The following is a 14,761-nucleotide window of genomic DNA, read 5'->3' as shown; positions in this document are numbered from 1 at the left end:
AATCTTATTACTATTGTTCTATTAGAATTTCTTTCTGCTTGTTCTAAGACAACCTGTAAAGTCAGACCATCCTTGATGGATAGGTACAAAATAAAAAAATCCAGTTTTCTAGAAGCTCTACTATGTGTCCTGAATTTAAGGGTCATGTGAATTTAGAATATCCTAAAAAATCTAATATTTTGAATCCATCATGTGTGATTCCCTTACTATTAGTGAATAGCACTGATCTTCAAAACACGGTTTGTGTCAGAAATAAAAAACCTATATGTTTCCTGTAAAGGTGCTTTCATTTTTTTTCAAATCTTACTGAAATACCATATGAGCATTCCATTAGCCAAAGAAGGCACAGAGTTTTTTTCATATCTTAATTTATTTCAGTTTTATTGTAAAAGTAGGACATCACCATCAGAAGTATCTGTTAAATTGTTGTTGTCCAATGATATTTGGCACATCTCTGCATGGCACAGAACTACTGATATCCATTCTTTTGCTGATGCTGGCAGCATTGCTTTGGATAGTGCTCTTTAAATGTATGTATAACAGCTGGAGTAAATCTGTGACTACTCGTCTATAAACCATTGATCAGATTTTTAAATATCTGCTTGTTAATGGCAACAAGGCCTAATAAATGCACCATGCACTTCTCTAGAGAGAGCTCTTCCCTGAATTGGATTGGAGATGTGTTAAGACTTGTTCCCACTCAAGTCACCGGGAAAATGCACATTCATTTTCACTGGAAATAGTATTTGACACTGGCTCTTCAGGGATTTAAAGAACTATAAATATGCTATTGACCATTTCACATTCTTGAGATCCAGTGAAAATATAGAACCACACAGATTAATTTCAAAGCTTCTCTCCAGTAAATTAATGCAGCTGGCAATGCTGCCCGTTTAGGCAGATCTCCACACATGTTCTGTTAGACAACCTGCTAAGTGCTAAAATGAACAGCATAGCTGTATGGAGCTGCATTCTCTTGTCCATCCTCTGTGTATACATTTGCTCCTGTTTGCACTTCCTAACAGTCTAAACATATCCCATTGCTTTAGGTATGAGAAGACATTCAAATCCTTTCTCTACCTAGGTGTTCTCTATTTATGGTAGACTGCTTCAGTTAAAAAGAAGAAACATTGGGAAAACCCCTGCCTGTCACCACATAGCCACAGAGTACTACCTAAGCAATTCAGTGCTGAGGAAAAATAACATTAAATGCTTGTCTTTCTGAAATCAAGGGAGTGGGGGATAAAGCACACATTTACTGTGTTTACAGCTCTCTTTGGCGAAATGCAGTGAGACTACTTCAACTTCCATTCTAGCAGCAGAGCAGATTGTCGGTAAAGAACGAGTAGCCAGATTTCTTAATTCTAAGTCCACAGTAAGTTTATCCCACAGCATGTTCTAAAAGAACTACCAGTTGTAAGTTATATATATTACCAGTTACAAATAAAACTGTTCAACAACATTTGGCATGCTTTTTTTTCTTATTTCAAATATTATGGCAAAGCACAAGCAAGCAGTAGAAACAACCATTTCAATAATTAATGGTCCAGCTCTGCAATTCATCACTTTGAGAAGAGCAGTTTCACTGGCATCAGCAGCACTGCTTACATCCTGGTATTTGGCTAACAATGAACAAGTAGGCAGTCAGCATACAGATGGAGAATTCTTGGAAACCTCTCCTTATTAATCTTCCTACACCACCACTGCAGAATCCCAAAACGCACTCAGAGCAGATCCCATTGAGCTACAAAAGGACATAAGAATCCGCAAGTGTTTTACCAAGGAGTTGGATAGGGCTGTCACCATTGATCACGTGAGCACTGAGATTACACCAAGGTCACGGTGATGGAGTTTCTAGACAGTCCATGCATATCTCGTCTTTAGTTTGATTAGAAAATATCCACCAAGTTATGTTTCCTTCATCTGTCAAGACAGGTTGCCAAATGAAGCCAATGCTGGCAGTCAGAATTTGGTTAGTAATTATCTGGGAGTACAGCTCTCATTTTTCACTTGTATATTCACATGATAAACATAGTATGTTTTGAACCTCATTATTATCACCCCTCCATACTGGCTTTTGACAAACAGCCCAAGAAAAAACACTACTGAAGCTCCCAAGAGCTGTGAAATAAGAAATACAGGAAAAATTTAACGTGCTGTACATTACATGCTTTACCCAACTGCAACCAGTGAACTACTCAAAAAGCATTTAAATCCCACTTCAAGGGGATAAGGTGCTTAACAGCTGCAACAATATTCTTCTTTCTGCCTATAGAAGGAGCCATCAAGACTTCCACATAGATATTTTTTCAATTTCCTGAATGTCACTGGTATGTCAAGCCTCTCCATGCCTTCAGAAACTGGAACCAACACCAACATCCTGACTTGGATGGCACAACAATTTCATGCAAGGCCTTTTTTTCATTTTATTGATGATCTGGTATCTTTTCACAAAACTAGCCCTAAGGCATCAACCACACATCTCTACTGCCATGTATGACCCTCCCCTGCACACGATGGCCAAACTTTTCCTATTAGCCTTTACACTTCTACAGTTACTTTCCTCAGTGAATAGAGAGATTCACTAAAAGGCTACTATCTAAACAACAGAATGGTGGAAGTTTTGCTGTTAGACAGAGATGCTGTATTTCACACTGAAAAGAAAAATTGCTGAGTGGAATCTAAGCTGCATATTAAGGGACTCTCAGCCCACTTGTTTGGCTTTCCAAAGTGTATGCAGCCTAACAATCCTAACCCAAAGTCTGCAAGACTTTGAAATGAGAGTATATCCAAGACATTCATACTGTATTTTCTCTGAAATTTCTTTATATTTAAAATTAAAAAAATAAATTGTAATTTAGGTAACTACGATAAAATATTTGTAGGTTCAAGTTTCAATGGATTTTTACATCTTAAAAGAGAAAATGTAGTTTGAAATATTGCTTGGCTCTTTTTGCAGGGCAAGGCCTAGAGGAAATGGGGTGGAATATGCAATGTATGTATGATGTTTTTTCAAGACTCTTGGAAACAGAGCAACTTACATATGTAATAGAGCCCAAGCAATGACTGAATAAAGAATGACAAATAACTAAAGATTTGTTATGACAACTTTGACATAATAGCACTGTGCAATTTTTTTTAACTATGTGTCTTACGCAGCAACACTCGCAGGAAGAACAGCTAATTAACTATTTCACTGCAAACAAGACTATGCAGTTGAGGATCATGACACCACCACTCAACATCAATGACAGTTTCCAGTTTTATTTGGGATACAGAGAACAGTTTATATTTCAGCTGCAGCTTTCTGAATGGGGAACATGATCTGGGCACATGCATGCTCAGATGGCTGGTAGGCTGGGAGTAAGCTGGTACTCCTAGGAAAAGTCTGACTGAATCAAAAATTACTAATGGCGCTCCGAGAGAACTGGGGTCTATTTAAACAGTGAATTTCAATTTATAAATCAAATAAAAGGAATTACAGGTATGCAATGATGTACATTACTTTTGAGAAGACATTTGTGATAATTATCTCTACCAATTTCTTTGCAGAGATTATCTCTAACCTAAATTTACCCATACGCAATGTAGGAGGAAGTAAAATTCTAACAAGAACAAGGAGTACAGAAGTCAGATGGTTTTCCAGAACATAAAAATCCTTTACCTGATTGCTTTCAAACCACCTTCAGATGACTTTCAATGTTTTTCTCCACAATTAATTCTGCTACCATGCTTTGGAAAATCTGACAAAATGTCAATAATTAGATGCCAACCACTTAGAGTTGTGTGAAACTTGGCGGTTTCACTTTGCAGGAGTGCAGGCAAATATTTTATTTGGTGCCAATCCACATATGTTCCTCTCCACCACTTTCAGTTTGGGTTTTGACTTTTGAATAAGTCCAAACAGGCAAATGAATAAGCAGTCAAAATTTCCACATTTTACCTGGTTTCACCATGCAAATAAAAACCAGGCAGGTGTATCTTCATGAATCAACAAAGGAACAAGTTAGCTCTTCAAATTTGGAAAGAAATAGAAGAAAACATCTATCACATGATTGTAGTGATTTACACCCACCTAGCTACTCAAAAAACCCAGGGTCATGATGATGTTAACTCTCCCTAGCACCATTACTGTTTGTATACTATATTCTGTAAAGTGCTGCAGGCATGTCTTTTTATGATGCTATATGAAGGCCCAAAATGAGAATAACAGTAGTAATAATTGGTTTTGTTTTAAATCCTGCAACCATTTTACATCATTCCAGTTGCCTTCTACTCTTTCTATCCACCCCCAAGTATCTTGGGATTGCAGCTCACTGGATCACCACTGCTGTTGTCAGTGTGCCCAATTCAGGTCTTTATCTGGTAAAAATCATGACTGATCCAACAGAAATTATAGCAGGTGAAATTTGTTTTAAATAAGGGAGGTATGCCACAGAAATAATACCATTCAAATAACCATTGAATAACCATTCAAAAGGTCTGACTGTATCAACATTTCTGCTGAGAACGTACTCATTGCATACTTCTATAGAGAAAATGAAAGGTAAGAAGGGTATGGAGTCCAAAACCCAAGTAACTACAGGTACCACATGTGGGAAGTTGTGAGGTAGAGAAAAAAGGCCAAAGGGATGACAGGAATGAAAGAAAAGGAATAATGAAGATGAGAAAGCATGCATAAAATATTGGTAGAAGTAGGAAAGACAGAACAGTCGGAAAACTGAGATGTAGAAGATAAGGAAGATAACACAGGTAAGAAAGGTAACTTTAGAATATAGTATGGAAATGAAGAACAAATGTGTTACAGATGGACTGGTGGAGAGATGATAATACAGGGAAAAGAGAGTAAGCATGGAGGTAACTAATTACAGACACACACTGAAGACCAAGATAAAATTAGGGATGGAGATGAGAAAAGCTGAAGGGAGAATAGCATGAGAATAAAAAGGAGATCCAAAAAAGAAAGGTATGGAACTGAGAGACAAAAGTGTATCTGGAAATGGGACAAATAACACTGAAACTTTACAGGACAAAGGCAGAAGTAGGATTAGATAAAAATTATGAGTGGGATAATAACAGTATGAATGGCAAAATGGTTAAAAATAAGGATAAGTACAGAGGTAGGACCCAAGAGGGTATGAAAGAAAGAAGACCTCAGGAAAGCGATGGGAGTAAAAAGAGGCAGATGAAGCTGGCACTTGGATAGAGACCTTGGTGCTACCCCTGCATGCAAGGTCATCTTACCAATCCACCACAGGTACTGAAGGAGGCGAAGGAGCCCGGGTAGCGGAGGACAGCACCACTGTAGTAACAAGCTCTCTCAGGTTGCGACTGTGCAGCACCGGGTGAGCTTTTGCCCTCACCCCCAAGCCGCTCCTCCACAGCAAAGCCAGGAGCCAGGAAGCGGCTGTCCCTCTTGAGCAGCAGGTAGAGCTCCCGAGCAAAGGCCGGGATCCTCAGCAGCACCTCATCTCCGTCCTCTGCTGGAGGTGGGGGCGGTGGGGATGGTGGTGGTGGCAGCTGAGAGGCAGCACCAGACCCTTGGGGCAGGGGGGACCAGTGGTAAAACTCCTGAGACTCATACTCATCCTCAGTGTCCTCTTCCTCTGCTGCCTCCCCCGCAGCCTGCGCCTGCCCCTCCACCGAGGAGGAGACTGAGCGCACCTCCCGGGAACTGCCGGCCACTGGGCTCGGTGTGACTGGGGTGCTGAGGGTGCTGCTCCGGTTCCCACAGCTGGGGTCGGCGCTGCAGCCCCCCCCCCCCACCGCTGCCACCCGCTGGCTCCTGCTGGCCCCTGCTCCACAACGCAGGGAAGACGATCTCCCACTCCTCAGTTTCTTCTGAAGCATGGAGACCTGCGGGAAGGCCAGCAGATGCTTTAAATGAGTGGAGCACCCAGCAGCCCACAGTGCCTGCCAGAAACCCACCCTATGCCCCCCACGACATGCTCCTTCTGGCTCCCAGCCCACCGAGCATGCCACCCAAAATACAGTGGGCTCCATTTGGCCCTTTTATCCTGTACTTAGACAGCAGACGGGCCAGGCGCTAGACATCCCTGTGCCCGTTCAGTGGTCTGGGACACACCGAGAGAGAGCTGGAGCTCAAGCCGGGCAAAAGTTGTGTTTGTACCAGTAGCTAGGGATGTTCTTCCTGACCACCACCTCCACACAAGGTGGGCCGCACATACCTTTCACCATTTAGACAAAGTGGCAACTTTTTCATACAGCTAAAAAAACCCTGTTATTTTAGCAGTGAAAACCCGAACAGAAAAATTTGAAAATTTCAACCTTGTTCTCAGCATGTTTTGCAGGACCTACTGTGATTTCAAAAGTGCAGCCAAATGCCCACACACACCGTGGCCACACATTTGTGAGTGGACGTAAAAGTGGCAGATGCTGTATCATCACAGTCAAACGGAATTACATTCCCTAGTCAGTGATGTTTGCGTACCACACACGCCGTATCACAATTTAACCAAAATTCCGGGCTTACCAGCATTATGTTTATAAACACACGAGTACACACAGCCTCCACCAGCCCGAGGCAGGAGGCAGTTTTATTTACACATTCACCCTACACACGCTAGGAATAGCACTGCGGGGAGGACAGGGCTGCGGGTGAAAACTAGCATCCCGTACAGACGAGCGCGTTGCAGCGCGCCCTCACAGCGGAGGCACGCATTAACTGCTCACCCGCCGGTGACAGGGGACGGGCACAGCTGCTGAGGCGCTTAACAATGGGCAGGTACCGGCTACCGGCGGGGCACGGAGGCCGCCCCGAGGCTCGGCCCCGTCCCGCAGAAGGCGCGCACTTACCTGCGGCGAGCCCGCTTGACAGCACGCACAGCTGGTAGAAAAAGCAGCAGACGCGGCTCAGGCGCATCCTCCCGCCCATCCCCACCGGCTCCGCGCCCGCGGGACGCCGGCGGGCAGGACAGGGAGGGCCGAGCCCAGCCGGGCCGGGCGGGGAGCGCCGCGGAGCGCAGCCACCTGGGCGCCCGCGGAGAAACTGCAGGCGAGCTCGAAGCGCGCGTCCCGCCGGGGCGGGCGGGCAGCACCGGCAGCGCTGGATGTGCAGCGCACGGGGCGGGCGTGTGTGTGTGGAGCGGGGGGCAGGCGCAGGCAGGCAGGCAGGAGCGCGGCCCGTGCGCGCACACAGCGCCCGGCGGCGGGCGGGCAGCTGCGCCCCGGCGGCGACCGCGCTGCCCCCGCCCGCCGCTCGCCCCCACGGGGCGGGACGCGCCGGGCCCCGTCCCGTCCGGCCCCGCCCCGGCCCCGCCCGGGCGGGCACCCGGCACGGCCCCCCTTCCCTTCCCTTCCCTTCCCTTCCCTTCCCTTCCCTTCCCTTCCCTTCCCTTCCCTTCCCTTCCCTCCCAACCCCGCCGCGCCGCCGGCCGGCGCCCGGGCGGCTCCGCGGCCAGCCGAGCCCCGGCCGTGCCTCGGGGGCACCTTGCGCGGGCGCGGCCCCGGACCCGGACCCGGACCCGGACCCGGGAGAGCGCGCTTCGCACCCCGGCCGCCTCTGCCGGGCAGGGGGCAGGGGCAGGGGCAGGCGCCGCGTGCGTCCCGAGAGCAGGAAGGGCTCCTCTCGTCCGCGCGGCCAGCTACGCGTTCTGCGCAGCCTTCGCCTCAAATTCGGGAGCAGCAGAGACTGACCGTTCCTGCCTGGTGTTGTGTAATTTGATTCTAAGCTCCTTGTGCCCCCGCGACGCGGCCCTCCATGGAAACCCACCCCTTTCCACCCCAACCCTTGTGCGCAGAGGAGCGGGTAAATGTGGAGTCGAGCAAAAGCTTTAAGTGCACACCTAACGTCAGCATAAACTGCAGAAGCAACAGGTAAACACCTCCCTCTAAAAGCCTGACTTCTTACCGTAACTTCTGCTGCTTTACTTACTATTGGTGGTGTCAAAGGTGACTACTATGCCTTAAGGGAAAGCAGAGCAAATCTAGAGTGGAGAGGAAAGCCATCTGTGCCGTTAAGGGTAAGCTACGAAGTTGCAAGAATTCTTTCTAAAAGTCGGTTGTATAAAATGAAAAGCAAAACAAACAAACAAAAATCACATGTTAGGGCTCCAAATAAAAAACATGTTCAGACGCCACGGAAGCCAAATGCAGCCAGGGTTTGCTCTCTGCTGTGCTCAGTAGCTGTTGCAAACCTATGCTGCATGGGTGTGTATTCTCAGCTACTTCCAAACAGTATTTTTGATTAGTTGTTTGGTTTTATAGGAAAAAAGTTACCATACAGTGGTCCTTTTTTTTTTTTTTTTTTTTTTTTTTGCATCTGAGCCAACTTACACTAAGCAAAATCAGAGGGACTTTGTGAAAACAATATGACAGATTTACATGTAACAGTGTAGGAAGAGGGGAGTTTTCCAGAGGCTGCACGCTAGTGTTTGCTTGATAATTAGGTTACCTTAAAAATGCATTTAAAGTGAAGCTTTGTTTCCCAAGTAAATAACAACATAGGTGCTAATTTACAGTGGAATTAGTTAATAGGCCTAATGCTGTAGCCTTCCCACAGCCAAAACTCTCCTTACAGCTGATGAGGAAATGCTCTAAGCTGTGGTTTATAAGCTTCTGTGCAAATACTAGATAGAAATTGTGACTGTGGTTTTTTTAAAACAAAGCAGAATATGTAGACAAGATGCAAAAATACACAGAGGAAATCTTTACTTACAGTGCATACAGTTACATCCCAAAAGATATAAATGGGCAACCAGCAAGAATAAGGAGAAAAGACATGGCGTGTGTATTTGCTCATTTTAAAACTGTTAATGGTTGTAACTTTTCAGTCTGCTGAAGTTAAGTTAGTCCCTTTGGACCAAATTCTGCTTCTCTTTTTCACATGTTTAATCTTACTAAAAAGACAAAAGAACTACTTTTGTCAGTAAGGTAAGCAGAATTTGGCCTTTTCAACACAAGCTGCAGGGGCTAAAGAGACTGTAAGAAGGCAACTGAGAAAGACTTCAATATGTTTGACTTTATCACTAGCCAAAAAAAGAGGAATATTTCAAGTAAGTCTCCACATACAAACACAATGCGAGCTAAAGTCAATGTGGAGCTGCAACAAATTTCTTTAGCTCATTTTATGTTTTCTTTTTATCGTTTCAATAGTTAAAGTAAAAATATAGGGGGAAGTTCTCTATGTTTAACTTTGGGGAAAGTGCACTATAAAATAGAGCCCCTACTGGTGTTCATTAGTTTTAACAAAGAGTCTGGTCATAGGTTAATACTGGTAGATGGTATTGTAGCCCACTACATGCTAACTGTCGTCACTGTGAAACTAGTGCAGAGAAGTCTATGTCTAAAAGAATAAGACTTAAAAGAACAAAAAAATGCTTTCATACTGCAATTATTTTGCAGAGAGAATAATATTGTATCCACATGTACTATACAAAAGACTTTATTTTCTTAATCACAAAGCCACCAAAACTCTTTGCAAAATAGTTTTTATTTTACAGAACTTATTGCACACGGGCTAAGATTAACTATGCCTTCGTAAAATTGGAAGAGATAGTATCTTCAAACACAATATAGAGCAAAATGAAAAGAAACATTTAGTTTGCTTCAGTAGATTCTTTAAAACTCCACTTCCTATCTGAAAGGTCCAAGCCTTTTGGCATTCTAAGGGACTTATGCGGAACCACAAATGTGTTAAGTAAAGAATGTGTTGATTTGTAAAGTGTAACAAAGATGCAGACCATCTCACTGGCATGAAAAAAAATTACAGAAAATGAGGTAAAGAATGTGTCCTCATCAGTCTTTCCTGATTGAGAAAAATCAGCCTAATTTTGTTGAAATCAATAGAGATTTGGCAATTTCCTCTCTTTTTGTCCTCCCTGATGTAAAATTTACAGAACTGTGCCATCGGTCTCTTAGGGGCTGGCAGGACAAGGGCTTTCTCAGGCCCCACCACAGGCTGACTTGTCATTTCTTCAGTGTGCTGAGATCATTCATGATAGTGCCCCTATCGCTGGTAACATACCATGGATATCTCAAGCTATCTTCTGAAGACGTGGGCATTGTTCTTCAACCTCCACAGCCTTCACCACTGTGGTTTTATTTAAATCTGTGCTGCAGTTACTGTCTTACCTTACGTGCACAAGGGCAGAATTTCCCCCCCCATCTCATAGTGAATCTCTTTCAGTGATTCAGTTCTGGGGATTAAGATAAGTATGGACAAATCATGCTGTTGAATTCGAAATGTCAGCTTCTAGCAATACAGACACCACCATCAGTCAGGGACTTGCCTTGGTTTATCTTTCTCTTTAGTTAATCATCTAACTGTAAAAGCTGTCAAGTTTATACATACAAAAGTGATTTAAAATTACCTCAGCTTTACAATATATACAAGATTGCCTCAAGTAACTGTTACCAAAACCCCCCAAACCTTTATCCTCTTCACAGGGAAATAGTTGTTAATTATTTGTGCATATGCTTTGTATGTATCTGATTGATGATATAATTGATTTTTTAGAAATCTTTGAGTACATTTGTTTCAAATTTGTACAACTTAACAAAATATGCTAGATGTATGAAAAAAATCTATTCTGTTTTGAATGGTGCTTACTACCTTAAGGCCACATATCATATGACCGTTGAGATTAGAAACAGAAACTCACATCTTCCTGTTTCTAGGGTGCTTTGCAAATGTTATCTCAGTATAAATAAACTTCTTTAAAAGCAGATTGAATTACATATTTTTTTTTAGCTGCAAGATTTATGTGAACTGCAAGATATATGTGAACTGATGCAAATTTTCTCCACTTAAGTGTGAATGAAATGAGGGTTTTTCCATTTTAGAAAATGTTGTGTTCCCTGTCCCTTGAACTGAACAGTGAATTTCCACTGCCTGTTAGCTCACGGACTCTGAATGCTTAGTCTGTAATTCTATACTGTTATTTACATGCTCAAAATGAAGGGTTTATTTAAAATGTATGTATTTAAGACCACTTCAAATAACTTCTCTTTAGCAGATCCTGCTTCAGAGCAAATCTCACAGTTACATCTAAACTCAGTAGTACAATCAGATGACCTCTGGAGTAAGATGTGTGTTGAACTATTGTGAGCTTAATACCTCTACTGGTTTAAAGTGCAAAAATTTTGAAAGTGCAAAGCTAAGCTCATAGCAGCTCAATGCTATTATGCTATGCCACCAGTTCTTATGATCCTATTAAGTTTAGGTCATTCAGTGAAATTTACTCCCAAGTCACGGTTGTTACTTTGTGAGTTACTTCACAAAGTCATACTGTGAAATTGATCAATATCTTTGTGGATGGTACATACAGGTAAAAATACACTTTCAACACACTATTTACATAGAAAGTTTGGCAGAGTCACCATTTAACCAGAAGTGACTTTCACAACTCTTTTATTATATCCTTCTCATTTGGTGACTTTTTTTCTCAGAAAAATTGATGCTTGGCAATTGTTGACAATTTGACAGAAAGCTCAATCTGTACGATGGAAGGTACCAGAGTACTCAGATTGAAGCCACTTAAAAGACAGCAAGGCTCGCTCTCTGAATCAGAGCCCTGCGCAACTTGCCAAGCTGAAGTCTCCCACAGAGAGGAGCTTCCTCAAATTTCTAAACTGGAAATCATCTATCAAGAAAATGTATCACTTGGTCAATTATGGGGAAAAGGCTAATCCAGAATGATCAACACATAGTTCTCATTTTTTTTGAACACCTTAAAAAGAACAAGGCTTCAAATTTGAAGCCTGCAAGTCACTGCTGGAGAAAAAAAATTCCTAATTTGTGAGAAAGCGTCTCCAAGGCAGAAATAAGATCTCTTACTTTTGAACATAAAAAGAAAGTTAAACCAATGCAAGAAACAACATAATAGGTCTTAAAAAAAAACCTGAACACATATTCCCTCCCCCAACTTTAAAACTCTGCCCATGGGTAGTGACCCAGTTAGTAAGGTTTCTTTTGTACATTAAAGATTTCAAAGCTTTGCTTGATTTCTTCCAATACAAAAGCAAATCCATCAGTATTCTGAGCTTCTCTTCAAATTCAAACAACTTAGGAAGAAAGTATATTTTCTGAATTTTCAAGAGCATGAAAGGACCACCTTTCTGAGCTTCTTCCTAATTAAGAAGATGGCAAAGGACAGCCTAATTTGCATTTTGGGAGGTAGCTGAGAATTGCAAACATGTAAGCATTGAAACAAATGCAGAGTTCTATGTAAAAACTTTTATTTCTAACCAGAGAAAAGGCCAAAATAACAATTCAGGACCTTGTGTGGCATTGGGAATCTCTGGTAACAATTATTTCCATTTACACTAAAAATGTACTTGCCTTGATTCTGAAAGAAATTACTTGGTTTAAAGAATTAGGTGGAAGAACAATAGAAAAAATGACATGCATAATAAAGAATACTTGGAAACAGTAACAGTTTAGTTAGTCTATCCTTTAGACTTTTGTCCTTTGTAATTTCAAAACTTTATTATTCAAAAGGTAAAGCAGATAAATACACTAGTTTTTAAGAACTTTTAAGATTGCCTTTTGAATCAGATCTTCAGTAAGAATTGAGGTTCCAACACTTGCATGGTTTACATGCATGCCTGAATTTAGAAGAGTAATCCTTCTGAGGTCAAAGTGTAGAAGTTTAAAGTTGTTGTTTTATAGGTGCTATTAAAATCTTGTTCCAGTCTTTATAAAACTCTGCCTGTACTCAACAGCATGTACAATTTACCATCAAAACCAGTATATCACTATTGCTATTGTAGCAACTACTATCACAGACTACTTATGGACAATACGTTCACATTATTAATTAACACTGCATGGTTCTTGACAATTATATTTTAAAATGATACAATAAGCATGTCTTAAAATAATCCTCTTCAAAATAAAAATACTGTTTACAACAGTATTATAATTTGTAAATGTATATGAGAACACAGAAATCTTAACTACTAGAAAAAAAGCACTAATGGAAAATATCCTTAAAATAGCTTGATGGACGTGAATTCTCATAGTGGAGGGAAGTCTTGCTCTGAAATAAAGATACTGAAACTGATTCCTCTGCCAAACTGTAAGAGCAGGTTAGAAGATCAAAGAAATTTTGCATCATCAAAAATGGTGGAAAATTAGAGTTCTACTTCCTGTTGAAAAGTTATCCCATTTATGACTGCAGCATTTGTATTTTAAAAACTTCTAACCTCTTCTAATTTATGTCAGAAACAAATTCAGGGAACTTGACTCAGCTACTTCATCCTCTCCCTACCTGCATGTCCCCACATTAAAAGGTGGTGGGGACAGCAGGCAGGAATGCAAGCTGTACAGCAAAGGAAAGTGTTTTGTAGGAACTACAAACATCCGGGGTGGGGTACAAAACTCTGTGGTATTTATGATCAAACCAGAATAATTGACAACTACATTAGATTATTAGTGAATGCTAGGTAGATATCTGCTATCTTTAAACTACAAAGTTTAAAAGGTTCTATAAGCCATAGTTATCCCAACCTTAGTAGACAACCAGTCTGTTTCAGAATTTATTCTGATTTTATGCAGAAAAATGGAGCAATCATGTTAAGAATTATACAGTGAGTTAAAAATACCTTTCCATTACTTACATACACAGTTTAAATGGCTGAGTGGGATTACCATCGTAATGTATTTACACCATTTTAGCTTCAGAAAAAAAGCCAAAACCCCCCTTTTTTTTTCTTTTTCTTTTGGTCAAGGAATCAGTACAACTAGAAAGCATATAAACCTGAACATAAAAATGAAGAATACAGGAATGGGAATCATAATATGTAGGTGAGAAATATGACAGGTAATGCAGGCAAATCTTGTATAACATGAAATATGGCTCCAAGAAAGATTTAAAAAACTGAATGAGTTTTAGAGATTCTGGCTGTTAAATTGCTGTATGGTCTTCAGTTTATCAGAAGAGGTGCATTACTGTATTTATTATATAACAATATATGTATTACATTATTAACACACAAAGAGCAAAAGAAGACAAGAAGCGGGAGAATGGATCCAGGACCAGGAGAAGTCAGTGTAGAGGTGACTGAAAGCTGATCAAGATAGCAAAGTCAAGGAAAACAAAAGGGGATAAAGAGAAGATGAGATACCACTTCAAAAGCTGTAAATAAATCAAAGGAAGCGGTCCATGCAGCAAGGTTTGTTTCCTTGCTGTTTTGTAAGGTGAGGCATATAAATAACCTTGCTTTCTGAAACACATCTTTCTTTCCGTATAGATTTAAAGAAAGCATGCAATAGGATAGCTGAACAAAGATAATCACTGATTTCTAGACAACCTTCTTCAACATGTCACCTAGCTGCAAGTGCTGGTAATATCATGAGGCGTTATAGAAATGAAGTTAACTAGCCTCCAAGTCATTATTCATTTAAATGACATTGCGGATATCCTATTTGCACTTTCCCCTGCCGCAGGAGAGAAAGACTTCATTATATATACCAGATAAAAAACAAACATAGAAGAAATGATTTATTTTTTCCTATCTAAAGGATTTATTCATAAGAACTGCTGTGTGGTAGCCTGCAGAACAGGCTGCCTTGCTCTTTTAGCCTCTGTAACTGGGAAACCCATTAAGACCACATGAGTTGTCAAAGCATACGGTATGTTACATACCATATGAGTACTGTCCACAGGCACTCACTTTGAAGGCAGGCCAATGGCAAACAGTGGCACCAGGAGACCAGCTAAAATATAGAGAAATCAAGGTGACAGCACATAAAACACAGGTTGTGCAAGACCTCTGTTAAACGGGCAGAAAGCCAAGG

The 14,761-nt window shown here is 41.5% G+C and overlaps 1 protein-coding gene across 1 annotated transcript in view; it reads right to left on the bottom strand.

Annotated features, from left to right (window-relative positions):
* Positions 1-7,124, bottom strand: part of ADAMTS19 (ADAM metallopeptidase with thrombospondin type 1 motif 19) — a 150,792-nt gene extending 143,668 nt beyond the window's left edge. The window contains 3 exon segments of the mRNA XM_030005043.1: positions 5,245-5,763; positions 5,765-5,856; positions 6,817-7,124. Of these exon segments, the coding sequence (XP_029860903.1) occupies positions 5,245-5,763; positions 5,765-5,856; positions 6,817-6,895 (690 nt within the window). The 5' untranslated portion in view covers positions 6,896-7,124.
* Between the last annotated feature and the right edge of the window lie 7,637 nt (positions 7,125-14,761).

This window comes from Aquila chrysaetos, chromosome Z (assembly GCF_900496995.4).
Source record: "Aquila chrysaetos chrysaetos chromosome Z, bAquChr1.4, whole genome shotgun sequence".
Lineage (NCBI taxonomy): Eukaryota > Metazoa > Chordata > Aves > Accipitriformes > Accipitridae > Aquila > Aquila chrysaetos.
The sequence above is the reverse complement of the archived record's forward strand: the minus strand, read 5'-3'. Positions and strand labels throughout refer to the sequence as shown.